General features: G+C 33.3%; 1 protein-coding gene across 1 annotated transcript; it reads right to left on the bottom strand.

Moving 5' to 3' along the window:
- Positions 1-4,297: 4,297 nt before the first annotated feature.
- Ugt2b21 (UDP-glucuronosyltransferase 2B21) lies at positions 4,298-15,127 on the bottom strand. Its single transcript, NM_001173115.1, is given in 6 exon segments — positions 4,298-4,811; positions 6,159-6,378; positions 7,375-7,462; positions 9,114-9,245; positions 12,981-13,129; positions 14,406-15,127. Coding segments are annotated over 6 exon segments (1,587 nt in total). The 5' UTR covers positions 15,124-15,127; the 3' UTR covers positions 4,298-4,531.
- Positions 15,128-20,859: the final 5,732 nt, after the last annotated feature.

The raw sequence follows: 20,859 nt of genomic DNA, 5'->3' as shown, positions 1-20,859 counted from the left end.
TATGGGTCTTGAAAACAAAGTACTAAGAGATATCAAGGGACTATGAAAAATCAATCTCAACAGAGAAAAGTAATGCAAAGAATAATGGCACAAATATATGCTTGAGTCAATGAAACAGCAGGAGACAGCATAAAACACATAAAAATATGTTCTTAGAAGTAATGACAGAAAACTTCTCAGACACAAAAACAGAATATGGCACCCAGAAAAGTGAGGAATATAGAATTCCAATTAGGCATGATCCTGAGAAATGTTTATATGAATACATAACAATACTAATGATTCAAGAAAACCAACACAAGAGCAGAATATTAAAAGATGTTAGAAAACTAAACAAATCACTATAAAGCAAAGCCTATTAAAATTACATCATTCTTCTCAACAGTAACACTAAGTCAAAAATAGCTTGCAAAATAAAACCATCTCCAGTCCAAAGTGATGTGTGCAGAAAAACTATCTTTCAAAGTGTCTTAAGAAACAAGATAGTTAGGTGAAAAAGAACACCTGAAAAAATTTATGACCAAAAAACCATTACTCCAAAATATACTGAAGATGATTCTAAAAAGAGAAAATGAGGAGTCCAGGAATGAATCCAAAGCCAAGGCAAGAAATAAAACAGAGGGAGAAAAAACAGAAATTAACAATAGGTTATTATGATGACAATAATCAATCAATACGTATCAGTTAAATCCTCATTGTATACTGTCTATATTGACCAGTCAAAAGATACAAACTGAAAGATTAGAGCAAGAAGAAAGCTCCAAGAATATTCTGCATACAAGAAACACATTTCATTCAAAAGAAATTTATTGGCTAAATAGCAAAGAATGAAAAAATTACACCACGGGACAGGAGCTAGAAAAAGCAGAATAACCATACTGCTTGTAGGCAAAGTGGATGTTAAAGCATGACTGATTGATAGAGATAAAGGTTATTAAATCCTTTTAAGGGGACAATACAAGAGGACAAAATTTACTTATATATATATATATATATATATATATATATATATATATATAATTATATGCAACAACCATCGGCTAACTCAATTATATCAAACAAATATTAATATTATAGGAAAGATAAAATAAGCACTAATACAATTGCAATAGGGGACCTCATTATCAAGCTTTCACAAATTGACAGGTCCACTGGGTAAAATATATCCACAAGCAATATAAGAACTAAATGAAAACTATGAAAAAAAATGGACTTAGTAGATATCTAGAGAGTATCCAACTCCACCATATGAGAATGTACATTCTTCTAGGCTGCACACAGGATATTTCCCAAAACATATCACATACTAGCTCATAGAAAATGCTTCAGAAAATGTGAAAAATTAAGATTATCTTGTGACTATTATCATACTATAGTGCAATAAAATTAGAAAACAATGGTAAAATACATAAGAACATTATAAATACACGAAATTTTAAAAATGTCTTCCTGGACAACCAATGGGTCACATATGAAATTAAAGAAGAAATTAAACAGTTTCTACAATTAAATAATAATGTCCATACAACATACTGGAACTAATCAGATGCAGTGAAAGTAGTCTTAAGAGTGAAATTTATAGTGTTGAAGTTCAATATTAGAAAAATAATGTGACCTTACACAAACAATCTGATGTCGAAGAGAATAGTCAAGCACAACATTTGTATGAGGGAGGAAATTATAAAAATCAAACCAGAAAGTAATATTACTGAAAAGAAACCGCTACAAGGAGTCAGTTAATCAAAGAGGTGGCTCTTCGAAAGATTAAATAAAATTGGTAAAATCTCAATTAACTTTAATACAAAAATAAAATACTCATATCTATGCAATTAGGAATGAGAAGGATGAAATCACATCAGTATACACATAAATGAAGAAAACTATTTGTACTTACTTTGAGAGCCTGAATTTTAATAAGGTGGAAAACATCAAAGTTAGACAGATTCCTAGATACATACAATTATCAAACATGAACCCACAAGATAATAAAATTCTAAACAAATGATTATCAGTCAATAATATTGAAGATGTAATTACAATTGTACCAAAAAATTAAAGCACAGGTCTTCATGGATTCACTGCTGTCTTACAGAAATTTAGAGAAACTCTAATGCCACTATTTCTCAACAGTCTGTAAGGAAGTTGAAAGGGAAGCAGTACTCCTAGATTTATTCCTTTAAGCACAGTAACCTGATATGTTAGCATACTTCTGACAAGAATACAATTCAAAAAGAACCACTGACAAATCACCCTGGTTAACATGAGACTCAAAAATTCTCAATAAAGTAATGGCAAACAATGCCGCAAATCATCAAGAAGATTATACAAAGTCCAGTATCCACAATGCAGGATTTTGGAAGAGATACTCTTTATTTCAATTTATAAAAAAATCTATGACAAACCAACAGCCAACATCATATTAAATGATCAAAAGTTGAATGCTTTCACTCTAAAATCAAAAATGAGGCAAGGATATCCCCTATCACAACTCTTATTCAGAATAGTTGTAGGAAACATTAGCCTGGGCAGGGGCAAAAGGAAGAAATAAAAGAAATAAGAATGGAGGAAAATAAGTGAAATTATCAGTATTTGTGGATGGCAGCATTTCTGTATAAGTGACCACAAAAATCCCACCAAGAGTTTTAGATTTAAAAGCCAGCTTTAGTTCCACAGCTGGATACAAAGTCAAACCATAAACGTCAATAACATTCCTGCACACAAACCACAAACTCAGTGAGAAACAAATAAGAAAGGTTATACTATGTTTAATGGTATAATTTTATTATGTGTGATGATATGAATAGATATTTTGAAGAAGACGAGACATTATGGTAGCCATTGCTGATCTACTATCATCTTGTTTTGAGGTCCTACCATGACTTTGTTTTCTGTTTTGATTGATTCTATCATGTTGTGTTTTATTGGATTTTATTATGTGTGTTGGTACAGACACTTTTTTGAGAAAAGTGAGATATTAGAGTAGCCATTGTTTATTTCCTGTTATTTGGTTTTGAAGTCCTGTAATGTTTTCATTCTTTCGAATGGTTTTATACTATATTGTTATGTTTGATATTATTGGGTGTGAAAATATATTCAACTATGTCAAAGAAAGGAGACATTATGGTAGCTACTGTTAATATTGGGTTGTCTTGTGGTGAAATACTGTTTTGTTTGCATTGTTCTGTTTTGATTTGCTTTGTTATGTTGTCTCTTGTTTTATTCTCTTTAAAATTAAAAAAAGGAAACTTCAGTTAATAGAGCATGCCATCTATCTGCCTTAAATCATGGATTATGTCTCTACAGGTGATCTTAAACTTCCTGTTACTTCTTTGATCATGAAGAAAATGTGTTTCTCCTAAACTTCAAATAACATTTTTTAAAATCTCTTTTGCCAGGTCATATTAAGAAATTGTCTCTATCGTTCCTCTGTAATTTCTTCATTTTTCTATATCCTCAAATTTTGTTTGGTTATCATCACTTAACTTAAGCAAAGTCTCTTTTTATTCTCATGAAATAAATGGTCTTGTTTTCTTTGTAAATGAACTCCATTTATAATGAAGTTTCTTTCCCTTACTTCATTTTTTAATTGTTTATCATGCTATGCTTATATAATGTCTTCATCTGATATTTTTGACATAAACAGAATACAGAGAAACACATTTCCTTTGAGTAGAAATGTTTCTAAAATTTAACAAAATACTCATTTCCTCAATTCAATAGACTGATATTGTGGCAGAAGGCAACCATGAGAACATGGAGGATGAAACAGTTACCTGGACATGAGATTTTGTTTAATATACTGAGAGGATCAGATGGGATATTTCTCCATTCACAGCAAACATCCTTTAGGGATACGCCAAGAGAAGGAAAAACCCAAGTGGAAAGATATCTGGTTTATTTAGACTATCAGTGTGAGAGCAAAAAGATGGAGAAAAATAGTTTGGGCCAGAACCTGTCTCAAAGCTTGTCATGTTTTTTAGGGCTTGGGAAGGATATGTCCAGGAAAAACCTTTTTAGAAATGTAAACTTCTTGTTTTTTAACCGTTTGACTCTCACAATGCCTGTATAATTTTTGCCCCTTAGTTTAAGCATTGATCTGTCATATAGCCCATGTGTTTTTTGCTCTACTATTTATGCTTTTTAAAAAAGCTTGCATGACAGTTTCCTCACAGTTTACTTATTTGTATGACTTTGCTGTGTATTTGAACCATTACACCTCATGGAGCCTGTGTGCTTTTGATCCTGTAGTGCAGTCATTCAGTTTAATCATTCACTCCTGGCCAGTTCATGCAAAGCAGTTTCAGTAAGACTCATTTATTTAATATTGAAAACAAAACGTATGTCAACACAAATTGAATTATTATAGGAATGTTGAACTTTGAATCACACAGTACTCAATCCAGATTGCAATATGTAGGAAGGGAGGCAAAGGACTTGTAAACTGCTGAGGACCATCTTGTCATGACTCTGCCCATGGAGGTGGAGGTAAATGAAATTGTCACACTTCTAATGCCAATCAGCTGAAAAAGCTCTACTCCCTTTTTTTCTTCTTTCCTGTCTCCATAAACTTTTGAAAACAAAACAAGCAACATTTTATGATAAGGAAAGTAATGGCAGCTACACAAGCCAGTAGAAAGCCAATCACATCCAGAGAGTGGTACTGGTACCAGGTGAGGTTATGGGCAAGTGGTCGCAGGTGCTTGGCACCTTTATGTTGCATGACATACTCAATCCAGAAGACTGCTCGGTCCAGGGGCTTCATTGGTTGATCATGGTGAATAGTTGATAACCACATAGCATTCTCCTTATAGCTGAAGGAATTTAAATACATTTAGAATTATTTGAAAGTGGTGGGATGTAAGATTTTTGAAATAGTGAACAGAATGCAGAAAAATGTTTAAAAATTATTTCCTTGTCCAGTACGAGATCAAGAAAATATTGTTTTTATTTCAGAGTTCATTTAAGAAGCCTACTGCATAAGCTAGAATTTCTCAAAAATGAGATTTAAAGATGTGATCAGAAAGGCTGGGATTGCACTGCTATTTCTAACTTAGAGCTTGTAGTCATTACCTTCAAAATGGTAAAACTAACAATTAAAAATAGAAAACATAAGATAGGTAGTTTTTTTGAGACTTGGAACTGGAATTACATAGTAAAAAATCTCTTACTGGGCCTATTGTAAATGTTCAAATCACTACTGCAATTTAGAGACAAAAGCAAATCTTTGTCTAGATCTTACTACGTGTGCAAGTAAAATTTTAGGTATTACAGTAAAGTGGGAGCTACAACACCATTTTACAGACTCTATTTTAGTTCTCTTTAGTCTTCATGCCGATCCCTCCAAATTTCCTCTTTGCTGAATCATGTAGCCTAAGCAGGCATGAGACAGGCTTTTACCCTGGGTGACATAATCTCAGGAAGTTTCTCTGGCCCCTAAAGCCAACCCTAGCACCAAAAGTCACACCAAATTAGGAGCAAAGCTCCAAACCAGAAATAACTCAGTATATAATGTTCAGGCACTGGGTCCTGGAGACCAACAGTTTGGACTACATGTTATATGTTGTGCCCAGGTTAATAAAGCCAATTTGCCGCATGATTGGCCTTCATAGATTATTCTCTGCATCTCTGTTTAACAACAGTATTAACCAGAAACCAACGTTGAAATTTGATTCATAGTTAGGTCATTGAAACTGAAAAAGAGATTGCCATTGTGAATACTGAACTAGTCTATGGCTATACCAGCCTGAACATGCCCGATCACATTTGAATACTGAACTAGCTTTTCACTGGTTGTTTCTTTATAAATATATCTTGAATTCATCAGTAAGCGGAAAGATTATACCCTCACAAGATTCATGACTTTAGATTATTGTTCCCTTCATATTTCCTTGTAATTATGTGTTAGCGTTCTCAGTAAGACTACATGTTTCATTACAGACTATTTCAAAATCCTGTACTGTGCTTAAACTAGAACAACTTTTTTCAAATGAGAACACTGACCAAGTTCATCATGATCCCCAAATTGGGCTATCAATGATGGCTTCTTCATTAAGCTCATTTGCATTTCAATAGTTTTCATGTCAGACTCACTACTATTTTCTTGGATTTTTATCAGAACTTATCAGTAAGTACAATGTAGATAAAGTGTTTGTACTCACGAAGGGTTGTTAATGACTGTCTTCAGTGCATTTAACAAATCTGTACTTGATAGTGAGTTGAATTCTAGTTTCATAGCTGCTCCTTTAGCTTTCATGTGAGCAATGTTATCATATTGTTCCCCAAACAAGGGAAGGCCCACCATCGGGATTCCATGGTAGATTGCTTCATAAATTCCGTTGGCTCCTCCGTGAGTTATAAAAGCTCTGGTTTTTGGATGACCTAAGATGAGGTGAATGTCAGACTAATAATTCATTATAAATCTTTAGAAATTCAAGGAGAAATATATAATATGCAATACTTAAATAGGGGTCCTTTTATGAATAAAGAATTTGTATGTATGTATCATTTTACATAGGAGAACATTTCTGTTTTTTTACTTGGGATAGAACTCATGAACTTGCACCTGCCAGGGAAGTGATTGTGCAACTGAGCTAACCCCTTGGCACCTATTTTTGTTTGTTTTGAGACAAAATGGCCTTGATCTTTCTATGTAGTCCAGCCAAACCTGAAACTCTCAAAAGTTTTCCTTCCCAAGTACCTTAGGTACTGGGATAATAATCATTTACTACCACACCTGGAGCACTGATATTTCTTTTATTTCTCATATCAAGAAAGGAAAGAAAAGTGAATGTTGTCAGGCAGATATGGTAAATGACCACAGCAATGAATGTGTGATTGTCAGACAAAGTTCATACAGTATGATAAACCAAGTGATATATTTGAAAGATGTTGTAACAAGGAGAACTTTTTCTTTTAAAAGGATAGTACATTAACTAATTCTGACAAAAAGAGTGTGAGTCAGCAAGATTTGTAACTGGGACCAAAGTGAAATAAATATTAAATCATGATAAATGTGTAAATATTTTCCCATTGAAAATGTATTATAATGGGAAAGAAACAAGGATGTTATTCTGAGTAGTATTTGTAAACATACATTTCTTTGAAAAGACAGGTGGAAGGCCATCCCGCAAATCATTAAAGCATCTACTATGAGAAGCCAGTAGATTTTCAGTAAGGCCCTTAAGATTATTTCTGTGGATAACAAAACTCAACTATTACAATTTATTTTGCTTCTCCTCACAGTAAAAATATATGTAGTACAGTTAGTGTTTAGGCTTGTTTCTTCAAGAACAAATGTTCCTTGGTTAGTTCCACCTTGAGGCATTATCATGCTTATTAAATTAGGATATCAGTATTGGGTCTCCAGCATCTTACCAAGTAGGTCATTCTGGGGGATCCACTTGTACAACCGAGTGTTGGCTCCTAAGGTATCTGGTTTCTTGCCATCAAATCTCCAAAGTACCTGTTAAGAGTGTATACTGGATTTTACTGTATGTTATATTTGAAAAGTAAAGAATACCAAGTTAAATATGAAGATTCTGAGAAATATAGAACACTAATATTTTCTGCTTTATAACTAATCAGAGGAAATGCAGTTTTATAATTAGTCAGAAGAAATGTTTGACATATAATGACTAAAACAAGTCAGATACTACAATATAAATTAAATATTTTGGGAATTATTAAAATACTTAACTAAAAATGTCAAAATAGTTTTGAAATATAGAGAATTTGCAAAAGAGTAAATAATTTCTAATTATTTACATCTTCATTAATATGTTTTTAATTGTACCTCTCATATGAGAATATTAATACTGATCTATTTTTAAAAAGATAGATTATTTATAGTTTACTTATAGTTTATATAAAAACATTTTTTCCAGAAGTGAATTTTTAAATATGGAAACATATTTGATATCTAAACCATGTAAATCTCATAAATACATTTTTGTTAAAAATCAATTAATTGATTTTCAGAAGTACATGTAATTATTTATTATTAAAATTCTTTAATTGCTGAATAGAGGTAAAAGTTCAACTGATATTACCACAAGACATATTATTACTGCTTATAGATTTGGACATTAAATTTAGGAAATAGTGTTGATTTGCACTTTATAAGTAATGTAACTTTTCAAAAATAGTGTGCATTTTAAAATAGTTTTCTACAGCTATTTCTTTGCTTTTGCATGATATAGCACAATGTATTCATAGCAGAGATTAACTTGGTCTGCTATAGCCTGAACACATTACATTGTTCTAAAATGAGGTACTGGTTTTAGAAACATCAAACTATTCTCCTACCATGTAGCATCACTTACAAATGTTTGAGTTCTATTTACTTTGGGAATGTTAAAAATAATTGCAGGCAATCCACTTAACAATTGGCATAGGAATTCACAAATCTAACAGTAACTAAAATCTAGCATAGTTCATTCCTACTCAATGTCTAAAGTTGAAACAAATATGTTAGAAATTTAAGCTCTATTATGTTTTACAGAGAGCACAACTGGACATCTTCCCAAGACAGGCTTATTTCTCTTTGATTTTTTTTTTTTTTTTTTTTTTTTGTTATTTCCCTTTGCCTTTCTTGACTGGGAAGACATGAAGGTGATGTCATAAAAGTCTAGTCCTTGTGTAGCACATTTCAAATGCCCCAGTTCCACTGTGTGGAATAAACCCAACTTCACTCTAATTTTTGCTTTGTTCTCTTTTAGATATGGGTGGCCAACACCCCAGCTAGCCCTCCTCATTTTTTAATTAGAATGGCTGAATGGATAAGTGAACTTTGAATTGGCACCGCTTACTTTTTTCTGCTCTGAATATCTCCCTGAAATGTATAATAAAGGCTATACCAAAATGAGACTAAACACTAAATTGAGGATAGTATGGAAATCATAACCTGTATGGTTTATTTCAAACCCATAGAAATACTTGCTTAAAGTTCTGGGACATTTCCTTATTAAATAAAAGTATATTTTTCTGAAATATTTCTGATGTATACAGTTTACCACATCAATCCTGTAGGGCAAATGAGTACATTACTGCACTCAGAAATTGCAGAACTTGATGAGTTCTTCAGTGGATGCCTGCCATTGAGAAACTTTGCCAACCTTTTGTGGAATCTGTCCAAGGGCTGAAGCAATCAAATTGGCTTTCTCATCAGTCATGTTTCTTATCATTGATCCCAAAGAAAACACTACAATACCATGTTCTCCAGAGCTCTGCACAAACTCTTCCATTTCCTGTGAAAATTTTTATTCCATTTAGAAAAAAGCCTAGCAAACACAATGAATACAAAAGTGAAAATGATAAAAAGAAGAATTAGGTGAAATTATTAGTCAATCTGAAAAACACATATGACAAAGAAATATCTTCAGAATTTCAGAACAATATATAAAACTAGTAAGGCTACTAATATTTTTGGTAACCAATACTCAGAACAGTTATTTTCATGCAAATCTAAAGCTTTTAAATTAATTTGTATTTTATGAAAATCTTAAAAAATTGTAGTTTTCATTTTGCTTCCTGTTTATGCTAGGAAAAGATAGTGACTTTATTCATTTTCTTTTCTTTCTTTTCATATTTCCCACTCTTACTATGGCTGAGTTATTGTTATTAAATATCTTTGCCTATAGGGAAAGAGAAAATATAGAAACCGTTGTTCGTTTTCTGTTAGCTGGTTCTCAATGCCTCGTAATACTTTCATCATCTTGAGAGGTTTCACACTGTCGTGATATGTTTCATGCTATAGTATACAAAATTATACTCAAATATTTTAAGGAAGGAGACACTGTAGTAACGACTATTAAGTCGTGTTATATTGTGGTAAAACACTGTGTTGCTTAAATTGTTCTGTTCTGACCTGGGTTGTTATGTTGTTATGTCCTCTTTTATCGCAATCTCCCTCTTTATTTATTTATTTGTTTATTTATTATTTTTTTAATTAAGGAAAACATTTTTAAAAATTAGAAGTATATATTATAGTAATATTTTTGAATTCCTGTTAACTTGATTTGAAGTCCTGTATTGCTCTCACCATCTTGTTTTGACTGATTTTACTCTGTTCTCTTTTGTTTGATAATATCAAGTTTGAGGGGATAGACAACAACTTTGAAGACATAAGATTCACTATGATGCTCATTCTGGTTTAACTATTATCTTCTTTTGAAGTCCTGTAATATCTCCAGTGTTTAAGTTTTATTGGTATTATTCTGTACTGTTTTGTTCAATTTTATTATCACTGATGATATAGGCAATTCTTTTTAAGATAGCAAGAGGCCTTATGGTAACCATTGTTGATTACCTTGTATTCTGTTTTTCCATCATACTCTGTCCATCCTTTGTTTTGAATGACTCTGCTTTATTTTGTCACATTTGGTCTTATTCTCTTTCAAAAAAAAGTAATAAGAACTGTTGCAGTAATAAAACCCAAAATGTGTAAAAGTTATTGTAAAAAAGAAAAGAAAAGAAAGTGCTCTAAAGGATACAACTGCAAGTTTGTTTAGGTATGTAAGATAGATGACCATATTACTAAGTTTTGGTTGGATCATTGAACACAGCTCTTTGCACTTTCACTATTTGAATGTCTACTTTTTATGCTTTAATTTTGTAACTCGAACAACTATTTCTAAGGTGAAAATATGTAATCTATTAACTAGTGATTTCTTACTGTTTATTTTTTTGAAATTCTGTATTACTTATACCCCGTTACTGTTTTTCCTCTTTCTTTGAATAAAAATATCTTTGGCAAGACAAGCATGTCACATATATATATATATATATATATATATATATATATATATATAAACTTATGGCTAATTTAGTGTTATTAAAGTTTCTCATGAAGAACAATTGGGATGTTGTGTTATGTGCATATTTCATTATTAAATTCTTTCCAAATTCTGGAGTTTTAGATTACTTCCAAGTTTTATTTTCACAAAAAATTACCATGTACATTGATTTGTGAATCTTTGGGATTTTAACGTATTTATTGTGCATGCTACATTAAAAGCCATGAATGCTTTTAGAACTTGATGGCAGTTTCTAATTTTCTATTTTGTGTGGCTTAGTAACAGTTGTTAGTAGCAATTTTTGCTGCCTTCAAAATTCTCTTTATTTTTCTTTTCTTTTTCTATTTCCTGCATCTGTTAAAACTGTTATTTTGCAATAAAAGTTCTTCATATGTTCAGGTGTATTGTTTAGAATGTACTCTGATAATGCTTCATAGATTTGAAGGGTGAAGAAGCTTTTACACAGTCTGAAAAAATTTGTCTTAAAATGTCTAACAGAAGTTGGAATTTTTCCCAATAATCAATCTCAGTTTTACATTGCTCTTAAGAAGGATGCAAACAAAACAAAACAAAATCTGAAACAATCACATATGCTAAAAATCATAAAGAATGTTTCATTTCTGCATATAGCTTTGAAGTTTGATGCCAATTTAAAATATTTTAGATTATTGTATTCCTTAATAAGGAATATCAGTCTATACAGTGCCAGACAAATTTGTAGTAAGCACCAAAGCAATATTCAGAGAAATAATAGATCTGGGAGGTGTTTAATTTACATGCAATGGTTCTTTTATCTGCACTTATTTTACCAGACAATGTTGATGCCCACATCTTGTCCTTCAAAAGAACTTTACAGAGGTGGCCTACAGACTTGCCATATGGCATTAAATACCTACTTCAGTAAAGTACTCCATCCTTTTGTACACTGAAATGGAAAATTCTAGGATCCAAAGTGAGGAATGGTTTCAATGATATGGACAAGGCAAGGAGATGTTAGGCTAGGGAACAAATACTGATGGGGACACCACAGGCATACAACTGAGCAATTGTCTTCTTTGTAAGGTAGAATATTAATAAAGAACTACATTTCCTACAATAAAATCTCATTTCATCCCATTCATCTAATTCCATGAAATAATGTATTTGCCTTCAAAGAAGATTTCTTATTAAATCATATGAGTAACCTTGTACATGTGTGCAGATCTTAGTCTGCATTTCATCATGTGTTTCCTGAATTCTGACATCTACATTCTAAATGTTCTGCACTGCTACCATTCTGCATGTCTCCAATCTAATCTATGTAAGGTCTCTTCTAATATTTATTTTAATATAAAAGGAAATATTATCTCCTGTTTCCCAAATTTTTTTCTCTGTATCACCAAACCTTATACTACATATGTTGGATGAACTAGATTCTAAGTTAGCTACCAAGAAAAATTAGCATCCTGTTAAAAAGAGCTTTCAGTTCTTTGGAGTTATTCTTAACATCCTAACAGCCAATCCTTCTCAATGCCTTATCCTTTAGTCTGTTGCTGTGTCTTGTTCATTTATTATTATTGTTATTATTTTATCTAGGAAAGTTTCTATAATCAACTTTAAACTCAAAATTTCCATCGTAATATAATTCTTCCCTTTAGAGATATGTTTAACATATTTTTTTTTACTTCATTATACTCTTTCCAAACAGTATAGAAGATGTGAAGGGCAAACACTGTGAATTGATTCTATGCATACTTTACACTTACTGAACATGCATATGAGTCACTTTAAGGATTTTGATTGAACAAGTGAAAGATATGAGGGATGATGAGGTTCAGAATCTAATGGACTCTATGCTAATTACCTCCTAGGAATCCCATTATTTCTGTACTGCTAAAGAAATGCAGATACTTGAGCTGGAATACAAATAAGAGAAGTCTTCTCTTTTAAAACAAGCTGTTTCTATGCATTTCAAGTGATCTTTGAATTTGCTGGGTGGCCCAGGCATGTTTGACCCAGTGATTCTCCTGCCTCAGCCTCTGGAGTTCTGGCTTGTGCCATAACGTCTACCTGAAATATATATTTCTAATTGACAAAATACCTGACTGTTTCTCACATATATCCCACTGGGATTCAAGACTGTCAATTAATACAGCAAATCATTTTCACTGAAAATTAAAAGGTATAATAGAGACAGAATGTATTTACCTTAGGTAGAGGTTTGGCAGGTTTGCAGTGGAGTCCTCCAATATAATCAAAGTTTGGTAAAGACGGATGAGGAAATTCCATGTCCCAGTAGCTTCGAATAAGCCACATGTCTGCCTTGCTCATTGTCTCATATAATGTAGAGGGTTTTCCTGAATGAATAAGAGTAAAAATAGAAAAGGCTGAATAATTACAGAACTACTGAGTGAAAAATATTTTTTCAAAGTGGCAGGAAAGAAATATAAACTAACTGTTCATTAACAAAAATATATTCACATTAGAACAAAATATTTTGTATCTTGTGTGTGATTCACTTTTATCATTGAGAAAGATAGAGTGAGATGAGACTAAAATTAACTCAGTATGATCACACTCATATGTAGACATCAAAATTATTATATAATTAAAATGAATTTCAGATTCTCTAAATCTGTTAACTTAATAGATGAAAATAGTAACAAATCATCTGAGTCAATGAACCCTACTATAATTTTTGAATAAGTTTTTCAAGCATTCATTAGTAATTGCCATTTACAAGGTTGGCACCTAATAAAAGACTATGGATGGCTGGGTATTTAACTCAGTGGCTTAACTCCTTCCCTGGTAAACACAAGGTCATGAGTTGTATCCTAGGTTAAAAAAAAAAAAAGAAAAAAAAACACTATGGATGAATTTATTGCACTACCATTGATTTTTATTCAAATTATTTCATGTTATGAACTTATCATTTGCCAATATTTATGTACATCTCCTGAAATATTTGCAGCAATTACAGTAAGACAGATTTGTGTTTGTACTTCACTGTGACTGATTGCTTTTTCTAGTAAAAAGCTTACTGGAAAACACTACATTTATTCTACATTTCTACAGATTTTGAAACTTTAAAGTGGATGATTGCTAAGGACGTATCATAGCATGATGAATCATTATATTATTCAAGTTCAAATACTGGAGTCTAGAGTAACGCACTGTAATGCAAAAGTGAAGGAATCTTTTAGGTAGTAAGTTAAAATAGTTACTTTACATAAACAAATTCCTCACATGGGAAAATAGCTGTCAAAATGTTACTAAATAAATTTACTAGGAACATGTATATCTCATTAATATACTTGTCTTGATTCATAAGGAACTGTCAAAAGATTTATATTTTGAAATGCAAAGAGAGTAAATTTCATAAGAATTTGCAAAATTAAAACCTCATTCTTCACTGTGGAGTTGTGTGACATCGTGAAGTGATCTGTATCAGTAACAGGCTAGTATTGTCAGCCATATTACACCGTAATATAAACATTTCTACATGTCCTGTGATACTGATAATTTACTTCTTACTGCTTTGCTTATTTATAAAAGAGAAATTCTTTGATTTTACATACATCCAAAAACACACTATAACAAACCCTCTGTTTATGAATTAAAAACATGACTTACCTAAAATTTCACTGTAAAGCTTGTCCCACCTTTTCTCATCAAAAGTTTCAAACCAAAAGTCAAAATAAAGCATGCATATCATGTTTTTGACCCTTTCCATGAAAGTCATTTCACCACTTAACCCTGACATGATGACAGGTACATAAGAAGGAGGAAGTAGAAGCCCTCCAGCTCTTTTTTCCGCTTGGAAGCCAGGAGAGAAGCGAAGACTGTACACAAAAGGGATGTGTAGTATCTCAGCCACCAGCTCACCACAGGGGCCAACGGCATCTGCCAGAAGGATATCAAACCTTGATTCTTGTAAGTTTTTCATAAATTTTTTGTTTGAGACTAGTTCTTTACATACATTCTCCCATTCATCAGAAAAATGTTTGAACAATTTTTCTACTTCTGGAAAATAATCCAAACATGTATCCACTGACCCAGTATTTAACCACGTGGTAACCAAGTCAGTGAAAATTTTTTCCCAGTAGTCTCTAGTGAAAGATGTATGAAATGTTTCAAATTTAATTTCAGATGTTGTGTTAACATCAACAAAAATAAAACATGAAGGTCTCAGGACTGTCACCTCATGTCCCCTCCGGATAAGTTCCTCTAATATGACCTGTATATTCATCCAGTGGCTGAATTCCATCGGCCATACCAGCACCTTTCCACAGCTCCCAGAGTGGAAGTGACAACACAGTTGTAGCAGCAGCAGAGCCAAGATCCTTTTCATGGGCATCTTGGAAAGTAAAGTATTTCCTTTCCAATCATGCTACTTTCTGTCTGCTTATATTCAGGGAGAAATTGACCAACAAGTTAAAAAATAACTTGGAATGGTGAAAGTAAATATATCAAATGGACACAGCATGAGGAGTGACAGCAGATTCGAAATGGTAATGCAAATCATAATGTCTTTTATAAGAGGATTTAATTTTTCTGTTATGATTATTTGATTTCAGGTAGTTAGAACTCAATGGCCAGCAAGTGTCAGGCACCTTTATTATTCATGGGATATTAAACTGCTGTAAGAACAGTGGAAAATACAAATGACTTTGTAGTAATCATCTGACACAGATTTAGAAATGAAGTAATTTCACAGATAATGGATAATTCTTTGACATCGTGATTCAAGAACTATTTCCTTCTGTCTGATGATGTATGTTTCACATATGTACAGTTCATTAATTTAAACTGTGTCATTCTGTTTCATAATTTTACAACCATGTATAACATTGTAATTCTTAGTTTTGTAGCACTCTGTTACTGCCATCGTATATCCTATTCCATCTTTCAGCTTATCATCCAGATGCCTAACTTGACTGCTTGAGTCCTTCCTTCTGAAACAAGCAATTAAAATAAACAAAACCTATAGTAATTTTCCTAAAATATTTGAGGAAAACTTCCAAGGAAAGTTAAGGACAAGGCATAATTCTGAAGAGGGCAGATATTCACAATGATCTCCTTAAAAAAGAGAACTAGGCCCAGATAATATATTCTCCTTTGAGATCCATGTTGGGTAAAGAGGGACTTGGCTTGTGGAGAATAATACAAGCAGGAAGTCCCTTAGAGTCTGCTCAGACCACAGAGAACTCAGGTGTTTGCTTGGAAAAATCTTGCAACACTGAGGATAGCTGGAGTTCTTCCAGGTCACCATGCGCTTGCTGTTTTACTGCAGGAAAAGAACTCTTCTTGTGTTGCACCGTCTACTACCCAAATTCCTGCTACACAAGTGACTCTACTTACCTGAGTGTTTTTATTTTTTTGTTTTGCTTTTAGTGTTAGATTTTTAAATAACTGGCCAGTTTCCCAATATCTCAGCTCACATTTTTGAAAACTAATTAAATGTTACTACTTATTCTCAAAAAGTCTTGGGAAAGAGGTGGAAACCTCACCTTGAGCAGCTCAGCCTGTGAAATCCGCCAGAAAAAATTAAGTAGCCTGTTCATTTTCCTAGTGTCTTTGGTGCACGTTTATGTTTTCCATTCACTAATCTTTCACCTGAAAAATAGCGGGGCAGTCCACACAGTATAGCCTGGCTCCCAGAAGATTCCACAATTACATGGAAAGCACCATCTACTGTCCCATGGTCCTCTGTTATTGATAAGATAATGCCCAACCACCCATGATGGCAATGTCAAGGAATAGTCTATCACTCTTCCCCAGCAAACAGACTAGTGGTATTTCCTCTATACATTGAAACAATTTTTCCTTCAGCTTTAGAAGTTCCACAGATATTCCGTCCAAACTTCACATATATGGACATAGCTTTAGACTTTAACTGCAACTCTTGCTCTTTTGAGAGCTAGAACTGCATTACTTGGACTGTTTAACTGTAAAATTCTACCTAAGAAATCCCTTTTTGTGTCTTTCTGATGATTCTATATTTTGTGATGAAAATCAACGTGGTGAGTCACGGCTCCCCATTTTCACAACTACTTTGGACTCTGTATGATAAGAGCTATCTCTCTCCTAATGTTTAAATGCATCTGTATCAAATGCAGTAAATGTTTTGTGTTTTGTAATGTACATTCTCAATTGAAAAAGGCATATTCGTTAATGCAGTTTATATTTAAATTTTTAACAGTTCTGCAATATGAATTTGAAGAATCCTAATAATGCTGTTGTTGTAAACACAGGCAAAAGGAAATCTGCTTAACTAAAAAACTGTGAGGTTTTGTTTTTTTTTTTTACTATTTTCTATAGTTAATGTCTGGGGCATTAAATTCTAAGAAAAGAATAATTTGGGACCATATTGTTGAGTCCTAAGTTACTACTATGTTTTCTTAAGAACTTGTTAAGAGACCATGTGCTGTGGGAAACAGGACCATCAGTGACACACAAGGCTGGGCCCCTGAGCCCACCCCTTCCTCACCTCACTGTCCTGTTGCCTGCCACAGGACACAGGACCATCAATAATGCACAATCTCCAACAGCATGCGAGGCCAGACCCCAGAGTCCAACCCTTCCGTGTCCCCACCTTTCCACCACCCACCTCAGGACACAGGACCTCCATCAGTACACAGGGCCAGGCAGAGCTGGTCTCTTCCATGCTCCCACTGTCCCACTGTAGCACTCTGGTATCCCCCACCTCATGGACATAGTATTGCTATTGATCTTCAACTCTCACTCCTCCCCCCAAAACCTTAGACTGCAGTGAATTAACCATGCTGTGTTGATAGGAGACTCAGTACTCTTCATCCAAACAAAAGACCTCAGCAGCTTCCATCAGTGTGGTGCATTTGACTCTAAAAATAGGAATATAGTTTGCCATCTTCAGTGGATAAACAGAAGCAATAGCCAAGCCTCCTCAAGAAGTAGACTCTTGGTGAGCTTTACAAGAATGCAGGTGAGTCCTTCCCCCACATAGAGAATATCACATAGGTTGGGGAGGGTGCCAATTAGGCTTCCCTCAACAAGGGCAAAATTAAAAGGCCTTATGGGATGCAAGAGGGTCCCAGCTCAGACAAACACTACAGAAAAAGAGATCTGGTGACCTGACATAGAAACAGCAGGAACTAAGGATTGATTTATTTCAATACTGTTAGATTTGTCAGCCTAGGAAGAATGTAGGATTCCCCCAATTCCTGCAGCCAAAATTCAGGTGACTGGCTCAACTTTCTACTGTAGCATCCAGCAATTGGATAAACATCACACAGTAGGACCCTAAGATACACACTACCAATAGATGACACTAGTTGTACTGAAAGGCCAAATATTAGCCCAAAAGATGAAAATGACAAAACAAAAAAAGCAAAATCCAATCTTAAACATCTAGTCCATCAGGAGCAAGTAAAGTAGACACTGAAATATGGGAATTTAAAAGCCACACACTGGCTTGGAATCTTGGAGAAGGTAGAAAAGAAATAAAAAGACAATTCCATGAGGCTATAGAGGAAATCAAATCAGAAGTAGTCTCTCATGTAAAGACAGAAATAACAACCTTAGTAAAGGATTTGCTAAGTGCACCAAAGAAGAAATAGATAATAAAGTACAAGAGCATGGGAAACTGATTGAATTCTTGAATGAACAATACAGTAAACAAGCAGAATCCATGAAACAAACTCAAAGAGGTATCCAAGAAACAAAACATTCTATTGAAAGCTGAATAAAATGTTAAATGAAGCTGAGAATAGAATTTCAGACCTTGAGGACAGGACCACAATTAGTGATCATGAAAGGCTATAACTTTTAAAAATAACAAAGCAGCAAGAAATGACAATCCAGAAGTTTCAAGGTGATGCCAGGAGAAACAATGTCAGAGTAATAGACATCCGTGAACAAGCAGGAGTCAATGCACATGACATAACTAAACCATTCACAGAAGTAACAGCAGAAAATTTCCCAAACATGGGGGAAAATCTGATATGCACATTAGTGAGTCATACAGAATGTCAAACAGTCATAACCAACATAAGTCTACACCCATACATTTAATCCTTAAGATACCAGAGGTACAACATAAAAACAGAATAACAAAAGCTGTTACAGCAAAGACACAACTCACCTCTGTAAGAAAGCTCATTAGAATCACAGTAGACTTTTTCGCACAAACCCTCAAATCAAGATGCTTTTGGAGTGAGGTGTTTCAAGAAACAAAACAACTTTCAACCTGAATTGTTGTACCCAGAAAACCTTTCTTTTCAATTTAATGGAAAAACAAGATACTGCCATGACAAAGAACAACTGAAGAAATTTATGTCCACCAAACCAAGCCTAGAAAGAATATTGCAAGTCATACTACATAGACATAAAAATGACCACAATCTCTAGAACAACTACACAAAGAAGCCACCACGAAGCACAACAAATTAAGGGGGGGGGGGCAGAAAACAAGCAACTGAAAAGTAACATGAAAAGTAGAACCAGTGTATATCAGTTATATCCATGAATGTAAATGACTTCAATTGACCAATCAAAAGAAACAGGCTGACAGAATGGATGAAGAAACATGATCCCACATTATGCAAAAGAAACTCATAGATTAAAAGCCATAGGATGGAAAGCAGTATTCCATGAAACAGGAACCCAGAAAAAAGAAGGGGTAACTGTTCTGTTTTCAGACAATATGAACTTTAAAGAAAATTATTAAAATAGATAAATAAGGTCACTACATACTGGTTAGTGTAAAACTTTAAGAGAAAGAACTAACAATTGTAGGTATATATGCAGAAAATATAGGAGCAACCAACTATATATGACAAATATTAATGGAGATGAAAAAAAAATTACACAAGAACACAATTATAACAAGAGACCTAAATATCCCGTTATCACAAAGAGATAGATCAACTAGACAAAAATTCAGCAAAGAAACAATGGAACTGAACCATACCTATGTGCAAATGGGTTTAGTAATGTTTATAGAGTATTCTATCCAACCAGATCAGAATACACATTCTTCTCAGCTGTGCATGGGACATTCTCCAAAACAGACCATAAAACAAACCACAAAACCTTCTTAGGTAAAGGTAAAGGAAATGAAATCATCTCATGGGTATTACCTGATCACATTACACTGAAACTGTCTATTAATTACAAAAGAAATTGCAATAACTAAATGAAAATGAAATGCCAATCTTCTGAACAACCAGTTGGTTACAGATGAAATTAAAAAAGATATAAAATAATACATATAAGTCAATAAAAACACGGAAAGAACATACCATAATCTGTAGGATGCGATGAAAGTGGTCTTAAAAGGTAATATATAGAAATAAATTATCATATCAAGAAAAAAGAACAAGCACAATTAAACAACCTAATGCTACATTTCAAAACTTCTAGAAAAAGAAGGGCAAGTGGAGACCAAAGCTTATAGAAGATAGGAAGTTATAAAGATTAGACCATAATTTAACATAATTGAGACTAAAAAATGTAAAGCATTAATGAATCAAGAAGCTGGGTTTTTTTTTAGAGAATAAACAAAATTGATAAACCTCTGGCTAACCTTATCAAGAAAAAGAAATAAAAATTCCAAATTCATGCAAGGACTGAAAGAAGGAAATTACTACAAATCCCACGGAATTTCAAAAGATGATGAATATCTATTTTGAAAACCTCTACTCAGGATGGAAAACACAGAGGAAATGGACATATTTCTAAAGATATATGAGCCACCAAATCTCAATCAAAAAGATATAGCCATTTTGAACAACTCAAAATTGGCTATTGAAATTAACATTGTGATCAAAAACTTACCAATAAAGAAAAGAGCAAGTTTGATGGATTCACAGCTGAATTCTACAAGAAATTTAGAGAAGATTTGATGCCAATTCTCCTTAACCTCTTCAATGAAATTTAAATGGGAACAATTCTCCCTAAACCATTCCTGGAGGTAAGTATTAGTCTGATACCAAAACCAGAGAAAGACTCAATCAAAAGGAGAACTATAGGACAATCTCACTAATGAACATTAATGCAAAGATTGTTAACAATTACTACCAAATAGAATGCAACAAATCATCCAGAT

Source organism: Cavia porcellus, unplaced genomic scaffold (assembly GCF_034190915.1).
Source record: "Cavia porcellus strain 051 isolate PalLab524CR breed Dunkin Hartley unplaced genomic scaffold, mCavPor4.1 scaffold_30, whole genome shotgun sequence".
NCBI lineage: Eukaryota > Metazoa > Chordata > Mammalia > Rodentia > Caviidae > Cavia > Cavia porcellus.
The sequence above is the reverse complement of the archived record's forward strand: the minus strand, read 5'-3'. Positions and strand labels throughout refer to the sequence as shown.